At 41.4% G+C, this 19,827-nt stretch overlaps 1 protein-coding gene across 1 annotated transcript; it reads right to left on the minus strand.

Moving 5' to 3' along the window:
• Positions 1–814: 814 nt before the first annotated feature.
• DEGS2 (delta 4-desaturase, sphingolipid 2) lies at positions 815–16,172 on the minus strand. Its single transcript, XM_031593003.2, has 3 exons — positions 16,091–16,172; positions 7,062–7,804; positions 815–1,656 (listed from the first exon to the last, which is right to left on the minus strand). Exons 1-3 carry the CDS (start codon positions 16,170–16,172, stop codon positions 1,513–1,515), a joined length of 969 nt encoding a protein of 322 aa, XP_031448863.1. The 3' UTR covers positions 815–1,512.
• Between the last annotated feature and the right edge of the window lie 3,655 nt (positions 16,173–19,827).

Genomic DNA, 19,827 nt, shown 5'->3' on the forward strand with positions numbered 1-19,827 from the left:
TTATTATTCCACATTTGTAACGTATATGGATTTCTAGAAGAAAACAAAAAGTCAAAACCACTAAAGGGATTAAGCTGTCAGTTTATAAGAGAATCTTTATAGATCTGTTCTCTTTTGTCCACTTAGCAAGGACAGATATAAGTAGTCAGCTATCCAGAGTGCAGGGGAGTTGTTAGATGACATATCAGCTCCTAACTCCCAAGAAATTGTTCAGTATATTCTGCATGGAGAAAGGCATGGTGACTAAGGTTTTTTCATGAAACACTATTATTGAGGGTATCCAGAGGCTGGTGGTTGGAGAAGAGAGGCAGGAAGATGGAATTGTTCTAAGGGCTAGAAATGACAGATCTAGGTCAATGTCAATAGCACAACATACTGCATGTAGAGAGAAACAACACCAGCACCACGTCCCATTTAAATCCCATTAGTGATGGCTTTTATAGCTGGAGTATCCATGCTTCCTGATTGCTGAGTCAGGTCCCATTGAATCACAGGGAGAAAAAGTTAGAACTGCAGTGAAAGTGATTATGGTGACATTTGTTCCTAACATCTCCAGTGTCTTCAGTGATAGCGACTCCTAACTTCTATTCACAGAAATAGGTACGATACACAGAAGACCAAGAAAGATGATCAGGAATAGTAAAAGCCCTTATAAGGAGCAATTTAAACTAGAACCCTTCCACTCCCAGAGGGGCTTTTAGTAGTGAAAGGTACGAGGAAATATGAAATTCTGAATACGGTTGAAAGGATGAGTGGAAGAGGATTAGCCATTTCTCAAGTTCGAGCTGTGGTATGCCACATTGCTGATCGGTGAGCTGAAGATTAAAGAAAGGGTTTTTCCACATCTCAGTTCAACTCTGCTAGTAAGTTACACTGAACATCAAATACTAAGAATAGAAATGGCTCAGAAAAGGTATAGGAAAAGCCCTGAAATAGAGGTCAAACAGCAGATAATAATAATATTGATTCAGTTATTAAAAAATTCCATTTCATATACAAAATCACTGCAAGCAGCTATTGTCAGGCACAAGATATTTAGGCAATGCTTTGAGTTGAAGGAAGGCACCCTCATGTTCTCTAGAAAGTATCATTTGCTACTGCATGCCAGTCATCCCTGCTTCCACAGTCTGATGCATGCAAAGCATCTGCATCTAACTTGGCATGAAGAGAAACCAGTCCTAACCTACACATAAGCACGCCCATTCATGCACCAAATATTCTTCATTGCAGAGCAGGCCAAAACTCCAAATTGGACACACATGTCCCAGGAAGTTAATTCTAAGTCTAGACCAAGATTCATGTGAGTGTAGCTTGCTCTCATCCAGTTTTTCAAGGTTACATAAAATATCCCTTATTAAAAAGTATCAGTATTTTAAATAGTGCAGACACTCATCCTCTTCGTCCAAAGAGCACATATCAACACTACACCAAGCACACGCAAAGCATCCTTCTGCAGAGCACTCAAACCATTCAAACAAACAAAATGCCACTGCAGCAGCTGGAGCTGGTCCGTTAGCTTTCTTTTGCCAGTTTGCATTTTCTCTTAACCCTTGAGTAAGGACCGATACTGTCATCAAATACAAAGTCCCACAGGACTCGGATCCAGGACTGGTGGTAGGGGAGGTTGTCATAGTATTCTGCAGCTATTTTCTTCACCTGAAAGAACAAAAGAGAGAATGAGCTATTTAGCTGTGCGGTGTCAAGTGCACTTTGGTCTTACTTTTTAGATCTGATAGCACTGCCATAAACTGAAGTTCCTTGTTATTGCTTGTGAGGTTTCTGAAGCTCAGTCAAACAAGATAGACTTAAGTACATTTAGATACTTAGCAGATTTATTACACAAGTTTTACCTGACAGTGTTAGGATTTAACGGATGATGGATCTCTGCCTTCAGTCAGAACCAAATCTCTCTCACTTGGGAGGCGGAGGATTTCCATAACAAGATGACTAATCCACCTCATAAATTGCCAGGACTCCAACATGCTGTATTTAAAGCAATGTTTGCCACTTGTAATACTTGTCGGCAGAGTTCCGGGTAGGAGAGAAACAGCAATTGAGAAAATGCTGAAGACACAGCCTGGTCTGTGCTTCCTTAGTCTTTCCTCCATTCCACTCCCCTGATACAAATCTGACTTCCTTCTCCAGGCAGAGGAGATCCCAGGGTTCTCTCTCCTCCTCTGTCCATTGCTAGATATGCCTCAAGGTTCGTCAGTAGATTTATCTGACACAGTAGATTAGTCTGACACAATTTTATTCCTGTCACAAATCTCCAAGTTTTACAACTGCTGCCATCACAGAAGCGTTGTGTACTGTTGGGGTGTTTGTAGGATGAGGAGGTTTTACACCTGGCAGTCTCAAAGGATTGTGAGAATTCCTAAGTTGTCAGTGCTCCAGCCAGATGCTCTGCTTTCTTGAAACACACTTAGGAGAGCAGCTGGTACTGTACATTTAAAAAAAAACTAGCTGGGCATTGTTTTATTAGAACTCCACCTCCTAGACAAACAAGGCTCTGTACCAGAGCAGCTGGGCAGCATGACTTGTCCTTTTAAAAATAATGCAGAATTTAAAAGCCATTTGTGAGGAAGACAGTGAAGACTTCCAGTGAAACTCTGAAGTTGTGCAGAAATTGCCAGCTGGGAGGAGTCACTCAGCAGCATCCGATTCATGATGACATAGTCTTAATACAGCACTTTGTGGAAAGGTAAGAATGACAGCAGGAGTTAAATTGTAAGCCAGTACTGCTCATGCTGGTTACATCGCTAGCTGAGCTTCCTGGCAGACAACTCCTGTGACATAGAGTGGGCAAGGCTCAAGTCTTGTTAGGCACTTCTGTGCACCCCTTGTGCTGGTGGTTGTGTTGGAGGTGGAAGATTCAGACCAGGTCTGATTATGTTTGGTCTGTCACTGAATAACTCTGTCTTCCTAATAATTTCTTACATCTTGCTTTAAAGTGTTCGTCTGAACTTCAGATGTTTGTCTGTACTTCAGATGATAGAATTTCCCTTAGAAGAACTTGTTAATGGCTACAAGAAGGGTAATGTCCAGGCACTGTGTAAGTTCTCTGGAAAAGCAGATTTAGATCCCTGCTCAGCTCCTGTGAGCACAGTCAGAAATAATTTAATGTAAATGAAACAGATGATGAGAGGAAAAATTGTTCAGACACTATGCTCCCTGGGTGAATGAAAGTCACTGCTGAGGCCAAGTGATGGAGGAGTTGCTTGCTCACCAAGCACATCGATTTAGCACTTCCCTGCAGGGTCTGGTGGCATCTCATTTTGCATAAAACCTCAGTGCGGAAACCAGAGGAGATGGCCAAGGTCTTGCTCTGGAGCAGGTTACCCTGGATCATCTTGGGACAGCGGCTTTTTGCTCCTGCTTGGCTTTGTGCTCAGCAGCACTTGGTGCAGGATGGCTGGCAGCATGTGCACCTTCTGCAAGTTCTCTGCACTCCAGGCAAGAAAACTGCACGAGGTGTATAAAAATCAGGGAGAGAAGAGAAACCACTATAAAATGTTTTTGACAAAATAATGGTGTAGAGGGAAAATTTAGTGAATGCAATTAGAGAGGTGACATCTTGAAGGATTTTCTAATGGAAAGGACATGGAAGTTTGTTTGGTGTCTCCATTTTGCCATCACATGGGAGAAAAACAAACAAGTGAAAAAATTTATCTTCTGCCATGGATATACACAAAAACAGCTTCTTGCTATTTATCTCAGCATCCCCGTGTTCAAACCAAAATGAACTCCTCTTTACTGTCCACACAGAGTACTGGCCAGGATTTGTTTTTTTAAATGTGCTGATTCCTTTTTAAGTATGATGTTAATATACATCTGTTAAGTGAACTTTAGACTGGAAAAGTCATCCTCCATGTTGCATTCTGGTTGCAGAACAAAACCTGTGGATGGCATTTTTTCTAGGTAGCAGTTTTTGCAGTGTAACTAACATCTCAGAAAGAACTGTATTGTAATGCAGTACTTCTTGATCCTGCCCATGGCTCCCCCATTCCAAGCTCTCCGTATTGCATTGGAAAGGGTCCATTTGCTTCAGTTCCTCCCTCCCTCCTTACAGATCACAACCTGGAAGCATTTGATAGTTTTTGAATAGAAATTACAAAAGGATAACCCAATACTAAATTCTGTAATAAGCTTAATATGTGCCATACATGTAGTATCTGAATGCTTTTCTTCAATTAGATCAAGATAGAAGATGATAAATCACATCTTTTGGGTTCAAATTTTGCCTCTGGTCACCCATCCTACTCCACAGTAGCAGATATTGTCTAGTAGCATTACAACACAGGTGCTAGAGACTTTCTCCTGGGGCAAAACAGAAGGTAGACGCCCCTATGACAAGATGAAAAATTAGGTGTAGAATGCTAGAAAGCAGAGTACTAAAGATTCCTTCTGTATTCCTTGAATGCAGGGGAAGGAGGAAGAACTCAAGCTAGCCCTCCTGGCCATCACAGGGTTAAGGAAATCTGCAATTCAAATGAAGTACATCTACCATGTTTTCCAGTCTTGTCTATCTAATAAAATCTCATTTCATGCCATGTCTTTCACAAGCTTAATGAATAACTAGCTTGCCTCTGGCAATGTTACAGTTTTTACTGTAGCTTGTAGGAAGAGTACCAACTTCCTCCTTGTTCTGTGTTCCCTCTCATCAAAAGTATATTCAATTCTTCAGATAATGAAGAATCAATCTTCTTATTTCTTTGGTAAGTAACACAATATTTTGTTGTTTTAAAGCTTCACTGAAAAGCTAGCCTAGTCATAAGTCTATGGCTATAGTTTTTAGAGCAAGTCCCTCATTATAATGTTAAATTATAATGTTACAATTCATTATAATGTTAAAATCTCTCTTGTGTAATCTCTCATTATACTAGTGGGACAAGTTCTTACTGTGCACTCATGTCACTCATTTGCAATCTCTATAAGCTTATGGCACAGTCTAATTCTTCCTTTTTCAAATGTGCCACAGTCCTAGGGTAAAGGTCTTTCCAGTGGCAAACATATTACTCAGAAAGTACATACTGGATGAAACACTCATAATAAAGGACAAAATTTACTCTTCTGATAAGCAAATGGAAGACACGGTTAGTTTCCAAACTTAAAATATTTTCTGATCTTAATTCTCCTCTCCGTTCACTCATGCAACAACAAAGAAAAGACTGTTTTCCCAACTTAAATTTGCCAATATTTAAACTAAATACAGTTAAACTATTAAAAGTTTGAGTGCTAAAGAGACAACAGAGTTACCGAGTGAAGAATCTGCTGGGCAGGTAAGCAGGAGAAAGAAAGGGAGGTTTCCACCCCTATTTGTCATCAAGTTCATACATTACTGCCATCCAGAGGGCCTGTACTCTCCCCTTCCAAAGAACCTTTCTTCTCAGTTTGAGGAGAAGAACAACCAACTTGTTTCAAGGGACAAACTATTTTCTTCAATAGCTGTTTTGACAAAGAGGTTCTACCTCATAGTAGATTTTTCACTTCATTTGCCAGTGACTCAATATTTTCCATGTTGTTCTATCACGTGACAATGAATGACAAACTGGTACCTCCTCTACCAGCAGGGCAAGTCTCAGGTGCCCTAAAGCTAGAAACAGATGAAGACAAGTTTATAAAATTCAACTTATAACTCTATCCTCTCTACAGAGGAGTGCAGACGCTTCCATCTCCTCGCTGCCTTGAGGAGTTAGGCTAAACAATTTGTGATGTGGGTGGGGAAAATCTTTTCAGGTCTCATTCAGATCTGGAGCAATAATCCCAGCAAGTTCAATTCATCACTTGCCTCCTTTGTTTGAGATAAGAGAGCTAACCTCTTGCTTTTATATTTACATTTCAGTAAGCTAAGTATCTAAGCCTATCTAACAAGTTTGAACATCTCAAGCTAAAGCTAAGCCCACTTTCTAGCTGAGGTACCAGATGTGTCAGGAAGAGGAGTTGGGGAATTTTATGTGTGAATGCTGAAACCCATCAAGAACAGCCAACTTCTTCAGGAGAGAGCTCCAGCAGTCAAGGAGGGGGGTGGGGGGGGAGTGGTGATTAAAAATAAATAACTAAATAAATAAATAAATAAATATGTATATACACACTCATTTGGTATATATGCTTTCTGCGCTCCTCTACTTCTATCTTGTTTCAAACCTCCTCTCAATGTTTTTGTGATTAAGAAAATGGGTTATTCATGAATCAGTGTTTGGACTAGACAGTCTTAGTGGTCTTTTCCAACCCTTATGATTCTCTGACTCTAACGTCAGTTCTTAAAATGGGGTTCCCAAACTTAATTTTCCTGGATAACCATTATAAAAGTTGAGTCATGCAGTAGTGTGGAGGTCACAGCACCATAATTTCAGCCCTGCCTCCTCCTTACAAGGAAGTTCCAGCAGTAGCTTCCAACAGACAGTGTTTCCTCCCAACCATGCCAGAGGATTTGGGTTTAGGAGTAATGCACTGCAGTCACATCCTTTTGGCACTGGGAGCACAGCTGCTGAGGAACTCTCGTATTAAAATCCAGAAGAGCAACTACATAGCTGGCAGTGAATTCAAAACCATTCCTAGACACCTGGGCTTTGAAAATTTGATTCCCACAACTGATAAAATGTAAACAAAAAAAAGATTTGATTTTAAAAGAGTAAAGCCACAACATTTTCCCAGTGACAGGCTAGGCAGCCTCAGTTTCAGTGGGTGGGGCAGCAGAGCTAAAACAAGCCACAGAGAGCAGGAATTTATTTTCTACTGCTATTTGTAGCAAGTTGGAACATGCTCCAGTACTTATGTCATCTCAAAAAATAGAAAGATTTTTGTTTGATGTTAATTAAACAATATAGTTTATATATAGATTGACCATTAGACAAGTTTCAAGTAGTGATTTCCTCCTGTCTTGCTTTAGATCAGCCTTTTACACTTTGAAGAGTCAAAAACAGGTAGATAAGGGAAGCAGAGAAATTCAGACTATTGCTAAAGAATCATATAATGTACAAAAACAAAACAAACAACAACAAAAAAAAACACAAAAAAACCCAACAAAACTACCAGTTCACTTGAGATTATGATGTACTTACCATTGGCAACTTGCTTCCAGGAATACTGGGGAAATCATGGTGCTCCATGTGATAGCCTACATTAAAGGTGAGCCAGTTCAGAGGTCCATAATAAGAGTATGTCTCATATCCTTTTAAGAACATGTAGTGTTCTGCTATGAAGTGCCCAGATATGGGATGTAAGCCCATGCAAAGAATTGTACCTGCTATTAAGTAAATAATAGGTTTGAGTCCCCAAAGGTAAAAAATAATAAAATCCACAGAAAACTGCACAAGGGCATTAAAAATTTCCATCTGTGTAATTGCTTTGGGGTTCACATACAGTGGTCTCAGACTGTAGAATAGAGGTTGGAGGAAGAGCCAAAGCAGTTTCCGAAGTGGTGTACAGAAGAACCAGCCTTCAAAATCCGTGGGAATGTCCACATCCAGGCTGTCCCCACCAAGGTACCGATGGTGGTCTATGTGGTATTTCTTGAAGGAAGCAGAGTAAGGGACACCAACTGGCAAGTTGGCAAAGACTGCAAACCATCGGTTCCACTTGGCCTGCTTGTTCCCAAAGGCAACGTTGTGTGAAATATCGTGGATGGCTAGGGTCAATGAATGGTTGATGCAACCCCCAAAAGCATAAGCCCAGAAGAAAATCCATTTCCAAGATAAGTCTTTCACCAGATAGCATGCTAGAAACTGCATGAAAACCATTCCAGATACAATCCATTTCAAATGTGGATCTGGTCCCATCAGAGCCTTGATCCTTGGATATTTTGCTAAAGGGAAAAAATGCAAAGAAAATTTCATTAACTCACAAAAAGGTAAACATGACCACTGCTGATGCTCTTTATTTTTTATCATCTTATCTTTGAGGACCCAGTCTTATAAAATAGAAATTCCAAAGCCGCTACCAAAAAGGTTTCACTAATGTATGGGCTTTGTTCCCATTTCTAGCATCGTGTCCAATATATGTGTGTGCGCATGTGATGGCCTCAATGGCCAACATGCGTCCCCATTTATCTTCACGAGGATGAGTATTAATACACCAGTGACTATCAGACTTAAGCTGTCACATTTTTTCACTTCCCTTTCTTTTTGCTTAGTCCGGATACTATTTTCAACAGGAAAGAGATACAGATGCCTTCTTTGTAGTCCTTTCCATTCTTTGGTTTCAGACATACCAGCAGAGGAAGAAGGCCATGCAACAGGCCAAGCTTTCCTGCCTGGGGGCAGCATTAAGAAAAAGTGAGTGTTTGAGTGTTTGCCAGTGCTTACAACGTGCACATGTCTTTACAAATACTAACATCATCAGGAAGTAAATAATATTATTGGGAATCTGTAAGATACATAACTTGTTGTTGTCTCCATTCTGCTGGGAGCCTGTCTTCAAGCCAATGAGCCTGTTCTCAAGTCATATCCCTGAAATAGGCATGAAAGTCACATAGGCAATCCCACAACAGCTTCACGCAGTATAGAATCACAGACACGAGTTAGACTTGCCAGATCACACTCATGCCAATGCAGCACCATTTTACTGAACTTTGGGGTTTTTTTTGCCATTCATTTGTTCTTTTAAGAAAATGCACAGAAGTGAAGCTTATCTTCTAGGAACTGTTCATTACTTCAAGTCTCTTCACAAACATCCCATCTCTAACTTCCAGTATTAACTCTCATGTTTGTTTTTCCAGTTTTATGTCCTTTATCCACCCACTGACCTCTCTTCTTTTATTCATATTCTGTAATTCACAGTAATTAGCAGCTTTCATAAATAAGACTGCAGGAAAAGTCACTCATTATGAGCCTGAAGTTACACAGTGTGTCTCTACAAGTTTTACAGGTATATTTTATGAAAAGAAAACTAAGTTTCATCTGACTATTGCACCGATACCAATGCCATTGTTATACCATTTAAGGCTATGACAACTTGCATCTGTGCAGCTGTATATACTACAAACAAGCACTGGAGATGATACACTTCATGTGACCTTGCAAAATAGTGCCAGGCACTGAGTGGAGGATTTTTATAGGAATGAACCTTGAGATATCTGCAGTAGTTCAGAAAGGTTCAGCACTACTTAAGGAAGCAGGCTGATGTGGTCATGCTCTGCAAATATTCCAGCAATTTTCAGCCGGTTGGTCACCTGTAGCTGAGCTTGACAGAGGCCAGAGACAATAAAGATTAAGTACTGTGGATGATGATGAGAAAAGAGATATTCTCAATTCTTCCCCTTGTTCAGACAACGGGGCAAAATCTTCATTAGGAGTACTCAGGCAAGTGGGAAAGAACTAATATAAGTTCATATTGTTCTGAAGTCAGCCTAAGTTTTTAATAAAAACCTCTAAGTTGTCCAAGTTTTTGTAACTAGAAATTATACTTTTTCACACTAGAAATGTGAATATGCTGCAACTCATTCCCTGATACCTAGATAGCTACCAAATTTTAACACAAAGTGCCACTTAGCTATGCTGTATGTTTTAGTTTGAACACTGAAAAGTTTTGGACAAATTTACTGTTGCTGCAGTTAAAAAGGATTGTAGTTTACAATCTCTTACAAGAGATTTCAAAGCTGCAACTTCTAACCACCAGCAGCACGGTCTGCAAGCAGTACTGCACGTGGGTTGCATTTATCACAGGTAACAACTATGAAGTAGTGTGGTAGGGTTTAATATTAAATTCAACACATGATTAACTTCTATCCAACAGTAAATTTTTGTAATAGTTAAGCCAAAACACTGTGTCTGTTTATCATTAATGCTGATAACCACTTCCTCATTCTGTAAAGGAGAAGTCCTAGGGAGGCTGACAGGTGGAACTGAAAGTATTGCAGGCTGAAGCCCAATTATTGGGGTAGTCTGCAGAGAAGCTTTCACATCAGGAGTATTGTAAATGCAAAATGTTGCATGCTGACCCTCCAAAACTTGAAGCAATGAGAGATATGTCTAAGCTTGGATGAAGTGATCCTGATGACTGCAGTAAAATATAATGCTTACATCTGAAGATGTGACAACCTAAGTATTATTATTTCTCATTTTTCACTCATCTTCATGCCTTGAAGTTAGATGAAGGAGTTGGAGGAAGTCAAGATATATAGCATTTACAATTGAAAAATGGGAACAGCCTTCTGTGACAAGTGTCTGCAGATGACCAGTTGGGCTGTGCAAGCCAGGCATTAGCTGTCAGCAATCTGCACATGCCAAAAGCAGCAGAATCAGATATTGGGCCCTTGTGCAGAGCTGACCCATGAGCCATCAAGGAATACAAAACCTGTACAGCTACACTGTAAAGATCACTTTCATTTCCTCTGCATAGTACTTTTGGAAGTAAAAAGACACTTCTTCTCCCTCTTGAGCCTAGAGTTTCACATTAAGATGCATCTGAGCAGAGATTTGTATCATGCTTCTCTTCTCCAAATCACTTTTTCCTCTACCTGAACATTTGTCCATTATTAATATGGCTTGCTTCCATAAGGTCAGAGTCCATCCCTTTCTCAACAAGCACCAAGTCAGTGTTAATACATGACCATAAAATGTAATTTATAGTGAGCTCTTAATTATCTATGATCATAGCACGGAGGGAGAACAGTAATATGAGAAAAGCAAACAAATAGTCATTCTAGATAAAAGAAAAACGAACAAAGAAAGGGCACAAAGTTATGTGATCACACAGAACATGGATTCACTCTTTAGAGTACAATGGGACAAAGATGGTCCCAGCTACTCTCACGTCTCCTCAGCACATGATCCAGCCTCCAGCTTGCTGGGAAGGTCTGCTAGCTCATTCAGCAGAGAGGTTATCCACACTGTTGTAGCTTAACCAGGCAGGTGGCTGAGGACCACACAGTCATTCACACAAAGTAGAACTCATGGGTTGAGATAAAGCTATTTACTAAGATAGAGAAAAGGAAAGTATAATAATTATGACATATATGTATATACAAATGTATATAACAAAGTGATGCACAAGCAATTTCTCACCGCCACTTAACTAATGCCCAGCAGCCCCTGAGCAACAAAAGAGAGAAAGATGAATTCCCATTCCCTTCAAAACTCCTTCTGCTTGATGTTATACAGCATGGAATATCCCTTTGGCCAGTTTAAGACAGCTGTTCTAATTAATTCTGTTCCCTCCCAGCTCCTTGGGCTCTTCACTGTGAAAGGCCTTGACTGTACAATACTGCTTAGCAGCAACTACAAACATTGATCTGTTATCAACATTGTTTTTCTCCTAGAACCGAGACATAGCAGACACTCTGAAGAAAACTGTTCAGTCCCAGCTGAAACAAAGACACACATGCACTACTTCCAGTTGTCCAGGAGGAGCCAACAGATTGCCATGAGGAGGGCAGGTGTACTGGTGTAGATGTACAGCAGAGCATAAACATGACTTCTCTCTCCGAAGTCAGCACATGGTGAAAAAGAAGTGCAAGTACTTTGGTACAGCATTTAGCTGTAGATAATAACTCTGCCCAGTCCAATCAGCTCCACTATCTGCCTGCCATAATCTCAGAGTAACAGAAATCTCTAGGGGGGAAGATGAAAAAAACAGCACTTCCATTTATGCAGCAGTGTGGATGAAAGAACAGCGCTGAGACCCAGATAGACTCCAGCAAGGGCAACAGAATATCTCACTGATTTGTTAGCACATTTTGGTAGACACCAAATCTAGACATGGGCAAGAAATTGAGGTGTTCAGAACCACGGAGGAGCAGCAGTGCCCATATCCATGAGAAGCTAGTAGTAGCAAGAGAAAGAAATTATTTTCATCTTTTATTTCAATGCAGCAAGTATAGCCAAGGTTAGCACACAACTCAGCATAATATTTTTAGAAGGTCTGTTAAAAAAGAGGGTGTATAGGAACTGTTAAGTCACAGCCTGAACTAATGATTGAGCACCTGATGAAGAGGGTAGCTGGCCCAGGAAGCACAAGTGCAAGAGATTCACCTGTGCTTCCCAGGTGAATCTGGGGTGGACCCAGGGTCTCCCTGGGCTCATTTAAGGGCGAGCCTCTAGAAAGGCTGCTTCCTAAGAAGAAGGGCTCTGTAGCCAGTGACCCTATCTCCAGTCAGGTGAGTCAACTTTTTCCTCTGTATGTGATTTCAGATATTCTTCATTATGCTTTTTCTAGTATCACAAAGAACTTATCAAAAGTAATTTTGCTGCTTCCAAGGGCCAACTGAAGGGGAGGAAGAAAAACAAACAAATCAGCAGTTGTGGTGCTGCTGTCCTAGACTATGCTCTACTGCCATGAGCTTGTGGCAGATCAAGTAAGAGACACCAGGCATGGGGTGTTGGCTCTGTCTTACACTGGGGCTGATATTTGTACCAGAAATAAGCAAATCAGTTTGCTGACATCATAGTATTTTGCTTTTCAGTAGCTTAGTTTGTGAACATACTTGCAAAGAGCACAGCACGTCTAAAATGGTACTGAATTCAAACCATACATGTACCAGGGCACTGGTAGGACACGTGCAGAGGATAGCATGAAAAAAAATCTGCTTTCTCTGTCCCCTTCAGTATGCAAACTGATAAGAAATCTTTATGATCCAGTTCATTACAAAGAGGTTTTACATTTCCATTATGTAAGAGGGCCTTAACTTTCTATCACCCATGAGTTTCTAGGTGGCTTTGTGCTGCTAGGTTCAAGGTTGCTGAGTCACCCAGCAGTGTTCACCAGATGCAAAGCACTGCATGGAGCTCATAAATGAAACAGTGTCAGCATCCTTACTACGGCAGCTATGATCTGTTTGTGCTTGTTTAGTAGTTGATTGGAAGTTAAAGGATATAGGATAGCTAAAAGAGTGCTCCCAACTTTCTTGTACAAACTCATGCAACATAGAGTATGCTGAAATCTTCAGTTGCACTTAATACATTGTCAGCAGAAGATCAGGAGAACCTACATCACTGACTTTCTACTTGTGATTTATATTACGTATGATCCCCAAAGGGGATTGGCATGAGCACTGAGACAGCAGCTGCTCTGAATGCACTGTTCAGGGAACTTGCACACCAGTGGCAGCACTGTGCCCACATACTGCAATATAAAGGGGAAACAGGCTCCTTGTTTCTTTGCCAGAAGCATATACAGTTCAGAGCTTTGATGTATTGAGATATGTATCTTTCATGTTTTAGTAGGGACAGTTCACCAGACTTTTCCTAAGTATGCAGTTTAAATAGGCAATATGAGAGTCAACTGTAAGAAATACTAATCTCTAAATAAATGAGTAACTTTCCTGTTGGCTGAAAACTATTATTTTTGCATTTAGGCAATTTAGAAATATAAAATGGGTTCAGGCATTTTTCATTTTGAGGTCCCTCACTCTACTGCTGATAAATTAACATCTCTGTCTTCCTACAGAATTAAGTACATATGAAATACCTGTACTATCTCCCTACCAAATAACTTGCCAAAGAGCCAAGTATATAACCATGCTTAAACATTAGATCTTATCTGGTTGCTCCTATCATACCATGAGGAACACTGATTCAGCCCTCATCCTTGAAAGAAAACAAATGCTTCTCAAAGGATCCTGAGACAAGACACTTTTCTGACCAACCTGAAGTAATTTTATGAAGTTTGTGCTGTGGGTTGGATCAAAACAAGATCTCATTCTTCCCATTCCACAATATATTACTCATTGCTTGCATTTGGAAGACTGTTTGCAGATGAAGTGACTGCTCACTGTATGCTTATGGTGTTGCTCAGATGTTGGTAATAATTCTGATATTTTTTTTTTCCCTCAAGTTGGGGAAAACCCACAAAACTCAATGCTTCAACAGAACTATGATCTTACATAATTACTACATGTGCTTTCATCTAGCAAGATCTTACTTTCAATGAAGTAGACTTCTTTATTCTACTAGAAGTCAGTATCCTTTCTATTTTCTACCCGGTCTCTCTCTCTAATAGCACTTGCATAACTATACAGCTAGGCAGATGTAAGGCTTTCTTCCATCAGGTTAGTTTTCAGCCAGTTATTTCCCTGATACAGTTCACCACAGCACCACACCAATCTCAGTTCTAGTACATGACAGCAACAGGCTTTTCACAAACAGGAGGGTGAGAGGGAGGCAATGAAAAAATTCAGTTTAATAAACTGAAAAATGCAGACAAAGTTAATGGGAGCTTAAGACCAAGACTGAAATATCAGCTTGGACAAGAGAGTTCCTTGGCATCTTAAGCAGCTGGAACCTGTGCAGTCCTGCTGTAAGCTAGCTTTTAGCCAGCCCAGTTGCTTTAGCCAGCCCAGTTGCAGTACACAGCTGAACTGCTTGATGGATAACCATCTACTTCAGACAAACCCTGGGTTATATCTGCTGGGGCTGCTGTCTAGGAATCAGTGTAACTGCTGCAACCAGAAATCTTGAAAGACTGGAACTTGAAACTCATGTTTGAATGATAAAAATGTCTATCATCACCAACAAAGCCATAGGCACTGGGGCTGATAGCAATCAAACCAGGACATGAAATTCAGCTTCTCTATAGAAACATGCTGGAACACCAGTGTAAGAAAATAACACTTCTGTAAAAAGAAATTGCCTGATGTGTTTGTCAATCTGCCTGTACTTTTTTCCTAATAGACTTTTAATTTGCATTTAAATCAAATAGCCATACCTGAGGCAGATCAACATTTCCAAAAGCTACAGCCTAAACAGAAAATAATCAAGCGTTGGTGCTTAACTACTAAATCATTAACCTACAGGGAGGAAAGTACTTCCTTTATCAGCAGAGAATGCTTCTGACCCTAAAGCAATACTATATACAAAAATGTAAATTACATGGGTATTTCTTAGGCACACATTCATATGTATGTAAGATCCAAGAGAAGCGCTCCACCCAGCAGACACCAGACCTTTGGTAAGGACAATAGGTACTGGGAGCTTTTGACCTTCATGCTTTCAGCAATACAGTTGCAGTGATTTATACCAATAGCATGTGGGATAGCATGGTAATTTGAACAACTTTCAGCAACATTTCAGCACTCATGACCCTTTTGCCCTGTCAGATGCAGATTGTTCTGTCCAGCTTTTCTGGATCTCCATTTCCCAGTGCCACAGCAGCACCAGGAGAGTGGAAGGTCAGCAAAAGGAGAGACCTATAGCACATGCCTCCTGCTGAAAACTCACCCAGAGTTCTCATAACCAAAAGAATCAGCAGCGCAACAGCCAGAGGCTTTATTTTATATAATGAAATCATTTGCCTCTCTATCATTACTACAGAGAAAAATAATTATTATTTTCCCAGATATAATTTAATATGAAGCAGGATATTCTGCCATCATAACTACGCCAGAAATGTTTCTATAATTTAGAGTAATCTTAGGTTAATCTATGGGAGCATGGAGGAGCTGCACCTGATTACCACAGCCCCAGCTTCTTCCTTCATAATAAGGAAACTTAAAAACTTTATCCTACTGATTAGGTGGAAGGAAAAACCAGGCAAAATCTCCTTTATTGAATAAGTGTTGAAGCATATTTTAAGAAATATGCAACTATATTCTGTAACAATTCTGAATTATTGCTTGTTCAGAAAATCCTAAACTTCAAGTCCCTAAAACAAAAGTAAAAGCCTTCCCAACCCCATGCGCTTATGTGCAATTAAATGCTACCTGTACATGATAAAAATATAGGCAGTGGGGCTCTGTTAGCAGCAGGGCTTCTTGCTATTCTCCAGCAAACATCTACCTGCATTCCCCCATTTATTTTACTGTTCTACTAAAAAAAAAAAAAGAAATGCATTTAGAAGAAGCCCCTCTGTTGCCTTGAGTAAATTGAAGTAACTCACCAAACTGAGCTGAAAGTGGAAATTATGAAAACAGCTTAGAAGAAACTTATGAGGATCATATAGATCACAAATCATTGTCTAGGAGAGGTTCATACATCACCATATAGGAGAAGAAATTAATTACTACAGACAAAAAAGGGATTCCAATATGCCTTCCAACATGTACACTGTCTGTCCGTGCAGAAGTAACTGCGAACCGAAGGAAGAACAGGTGGAATACCCGCCTCGCCCAGCCCAGCCCGCAGCACCGTCAGCTGTGCGGAGCAGCCCCCCGACGTACCCAGGATCTCCTTCCTGCGCTGCGTGTGGGGCTGCTCTGTATAGACCCACTCGAAGTCCCCGCGAGTGACACGATTCCCCATTGCTCCAGCACTGTACACCGCTCCTAGCCTCCCTCATTTATAGCCCCGCGCCGGCGGAGGGGTGGTGCCGGGTGCTCGGAGGCGGCCCGAAAGGTGCGCGGGGAGGGAGGATGGCAGCAGGGTACGGGGATGCAGCGGGACCGCAGCTGCCGTCGCCTCCCGAGGTGCCCTCGGAGGCAGCAGTCCGTAGGTACGCGCTTTGAGGCAAGGCATTGGATAAGCGAGGGGAGACCAGATCCTGTAAAGTCGGTGCCTCAGCCTGAAGTGAGATGCGATTTAGGGCATGTGAGCTCCTCCCAGCTTGGAGAGCGTGCAATGACACAAAGGTGACCAACGCCTGGCGCACGTCTCCTTGGTGCTCTGGCGAATCTGGCGTGAGCAGCCCCAGCAGCATCCAGCCCTCGACAGCGTCATGCTCCTGAGAGCCCGGAATAGGGAATCGTGCTGTGCCCTTGGCAGTGAAGTCAGGCAAAGGACTTGCTAAGCTTCAGACTCCTCTCCAGCCTCTGATTCACAGGGAGAGGTCACCTGTGTTACAAAGCAGTGTTTCTCCACGCACAGCTCCAAATTAAAGCGCTGCCTTTGTTCCCACTGTACTCTTGTACAAGTCTGTACCTGAGCCACTGTCTGCCCTCCATGCTCACTGTTCCTTGAAGTTCACTTTCCACTGACTGCATCCTGCTGGGAGCAGCTCCGCAACCAGGAGACAATCTTATGCCCTTATGTTCATGATCCAAAAGAATCTCTCCAACTCCCTCCTTACTCTTATCCTTAAAAATGCCTATTACTGCTAGAAGAAGCAAAAACCAAACAAAAAACAGCCCTGAAAGCATGTAACAAATATTTTTCAGCAAAATTCTTGCCTGATCACGTTGGCAATACAATCACCTCTCCCTTTATTCATTGAACTGAGATTGCTTGGTAGCATAGTTGTGTGAAAACATATAGGCTAAAAATTACCTACAACACAAAACAGACAAAACAAAAACCCCATCACATCTGCCATACAACTTTAGGGCTTAAATTTTTCAGCACTTTATATAAATGTTTTCCCCTTGAGTGATCTGAATTTAAACTCTTGAACAATGCAGGTTGAGTGGAAGGAGTGCCATGTAAAAGTAAGCAGCTTTGCCCAGAGCAGAGGCAGGAGAGTGAGAAATTTGCTTTTGCAGGTCAGCTCTCTGTGAGCACAATGCTCCGTTCTCCACCACTGCTCTAACATGAGGCTGGTGTTCACCCGCAGAGCTGCAGTTAATGGACTGTTAATCCAAGTGAGGTTGTTACACGTTTTTATAAGTAATGACTGAATTGTTCAGAGAGCAGATGCATCAGTATCTCAGCTTAAACCTGTAGTTGGCTCTAATGTCTTGTTGGCAGTATCTGTGGAGAGGCCAAAGATTTCATGAAAGTGATGACGCTTACCTGTCACTTCCTGCTCAGGAGCTCTCAAGGTGACTATGAAAGCAAATTAAAGCAAATTAGTGGGGCAGCCCACGCTGCTGTAAACAAAACAAATATGACTTATCCCTAAATGCTTATCCAATAGGCTAGTACTACAGTATGGTCAGTGACACACAGAAAGTTTCTTCTTTGCAGGCAATGCCTTCGTGTAGCTATTGCTATAGTTTCAGCCCTACCACATGAGAAGAACAAAACGCTTTTCTGTCTTCAGTGAGCTGGTTTCTCGCTTTGAGGGTAGAATTTCATCCTTTATATTTCAGTAGCAAACAGAACAAATTATACTAATTTAAGAGTAATAGTGGATGCCAGACAAACAAGAAACAGCAGCTTTAGACTATCTTCTACAATTGGCGGAAGCATTATCCAGTTCTGATCATTTGGCATCTTTGGTTTTATGGTACCCTATTAAAGTGCAAACAGGCAGAAAATTCATCCACAAAGGAAAAAGAGGGTAGATTTTAGCATCACCTGGGAATAATGGCCCTTGTAAAGCATATCATAATGACTGCCTGAACTCTACAAATCCACCATACTCACTGCACTTTATGGCAAATCAAACACGCTTCATAAGGTCAGGTACTCCAAGCCATAGCCTTCTGTTCAACAGCAATTTCCTGTACCTGCTCAGGCCTTCTAAATATTAAGAAATCTAGCAGCTCAGAGAAATTTTTAACGTGCAGCTTAATTGTTTTCCTCAACAGGAGGAGCACAATTGCTGGCTTTGTACAGAGTACCATCAAATATTGCTCTTACATAAATTTGAGTACAGGTTATGCTCACCTCCAGCATGACAGCTAGCAATTTTCAGAGTTAAAAAAAAAAAAAAGAAAGAAACCAAACCAACCAACCAAACAAAAGCAACAAAACAAAAATAAAACCCTTTTTCTCCAATGAGGTCACAGCCTAAAAAACAGCTCTGAAACAAGATACACTATTCCCCTCTTCCACAAAAACACACTCACCCTTCTTCACCCAAAGGTGTCTTTCCCACACCTGTTTCCCATGCATGCATCTGCCACACCACTAAGCTACCCCCTCCCCTCTGCCCGCTAACAGAAAAGGTGACACAGTGAACAGAGCAGCAGCACCTGCACATGTATCCCATTGCACATGCACATTGCATGTATCCCTGCACAGGTATCCCATTGGTTATTCCCAGCTTGAAGAGCAGGCTTCACATTTGAGGTGGCTTAATTCTGTGTTGGTATACAGGCTTTAACATCTCTCTTTCTTGTTTTAGATGGTAACTCTTTAAACTGATTGCTCCGGAAGTAAAATAAAGTTATTTAGCAATTTTATCTCTAAATAAGATGTTTTCTTTTCTGAAGAAAGATCTCCACATCCCATGACACACATTTCAATAAAAAAAGTTATCTAGTTTCTTCTGTTTGTTGAGTTGGAACTTCCTAAATAATTTTTTTTAACTATCTGAAGAAACCACAGGTTTGCTTGTTTTAAACCAATTTGCTGTCATTTTATATTGGATGTCACACTCTGGCCCAATATAACGAGCCTGAAAACTGGTGTATTTTATTGAACAAAGTCAAGTTTTCATAGGCAGCTTAGTTTGTAGCTGAATCATGTCACTGATACACACACACACAGGATACATCTCAGGGGAAACAACGTGCCAATCAGCCTGGTGTTCTGCTTGTCCCATCTTCCCTGTGCTGACCCTCTTTTTATTTCTTCTTGCCACCACAGGAACTCTGCCGGAGCAGGGAGATGAACCCAGCAGGCAAAAGTGCTGCGGAGCTGCTGCAACTGAATCTCAGGGGGAGGGAGGACATCTTTTTGCCAGTGTCAGGCTACCACTACACTTGGTGGCATTACGTGCAGCCCAACCCATATGTAATATTGTACATTTGTGTCGCCTTTATCATAGAATCGATAAGGTCGGGAATACCCTTAAGAACAGCAAGCCCAATGTAACGCTACAGGCTTACCACTAGCCGTGTCGCTACGCACCACGCTTACAACACCTCCAGGGAGGGGGACGGACGGGAAGGCAGCGGCCCCGGGCGCCCTCTGGCGCACACGCAGCGCACCGAAGCGCTCTTGCCTCCAGAACGGCGCCTTGACGGGATTGTAAAACGAGCGGCTCGTTAGTGAGAAGCATCGCAAACTCAGGCTCACCGTAATTAACGGCGCCGCGACGAGCGGGCGCAGTGTGCAGTTAGGAACACTGGTGTTT

The sequence above is a fragment of the Phasianus colchicus genome, chromosome 5 (assembly GCF_987193195.1).
Source record: "Phasianus colchicus chromosome 5, bPhaCol1.hap1.1, whole genome shotgun sequence".
Classification (NCBI taxonomy): Eukaryota; Metazoa; Chordata; class Aves; order Galliformes; family Phasianidae; genus Phasianus; species Phasianus colchicus.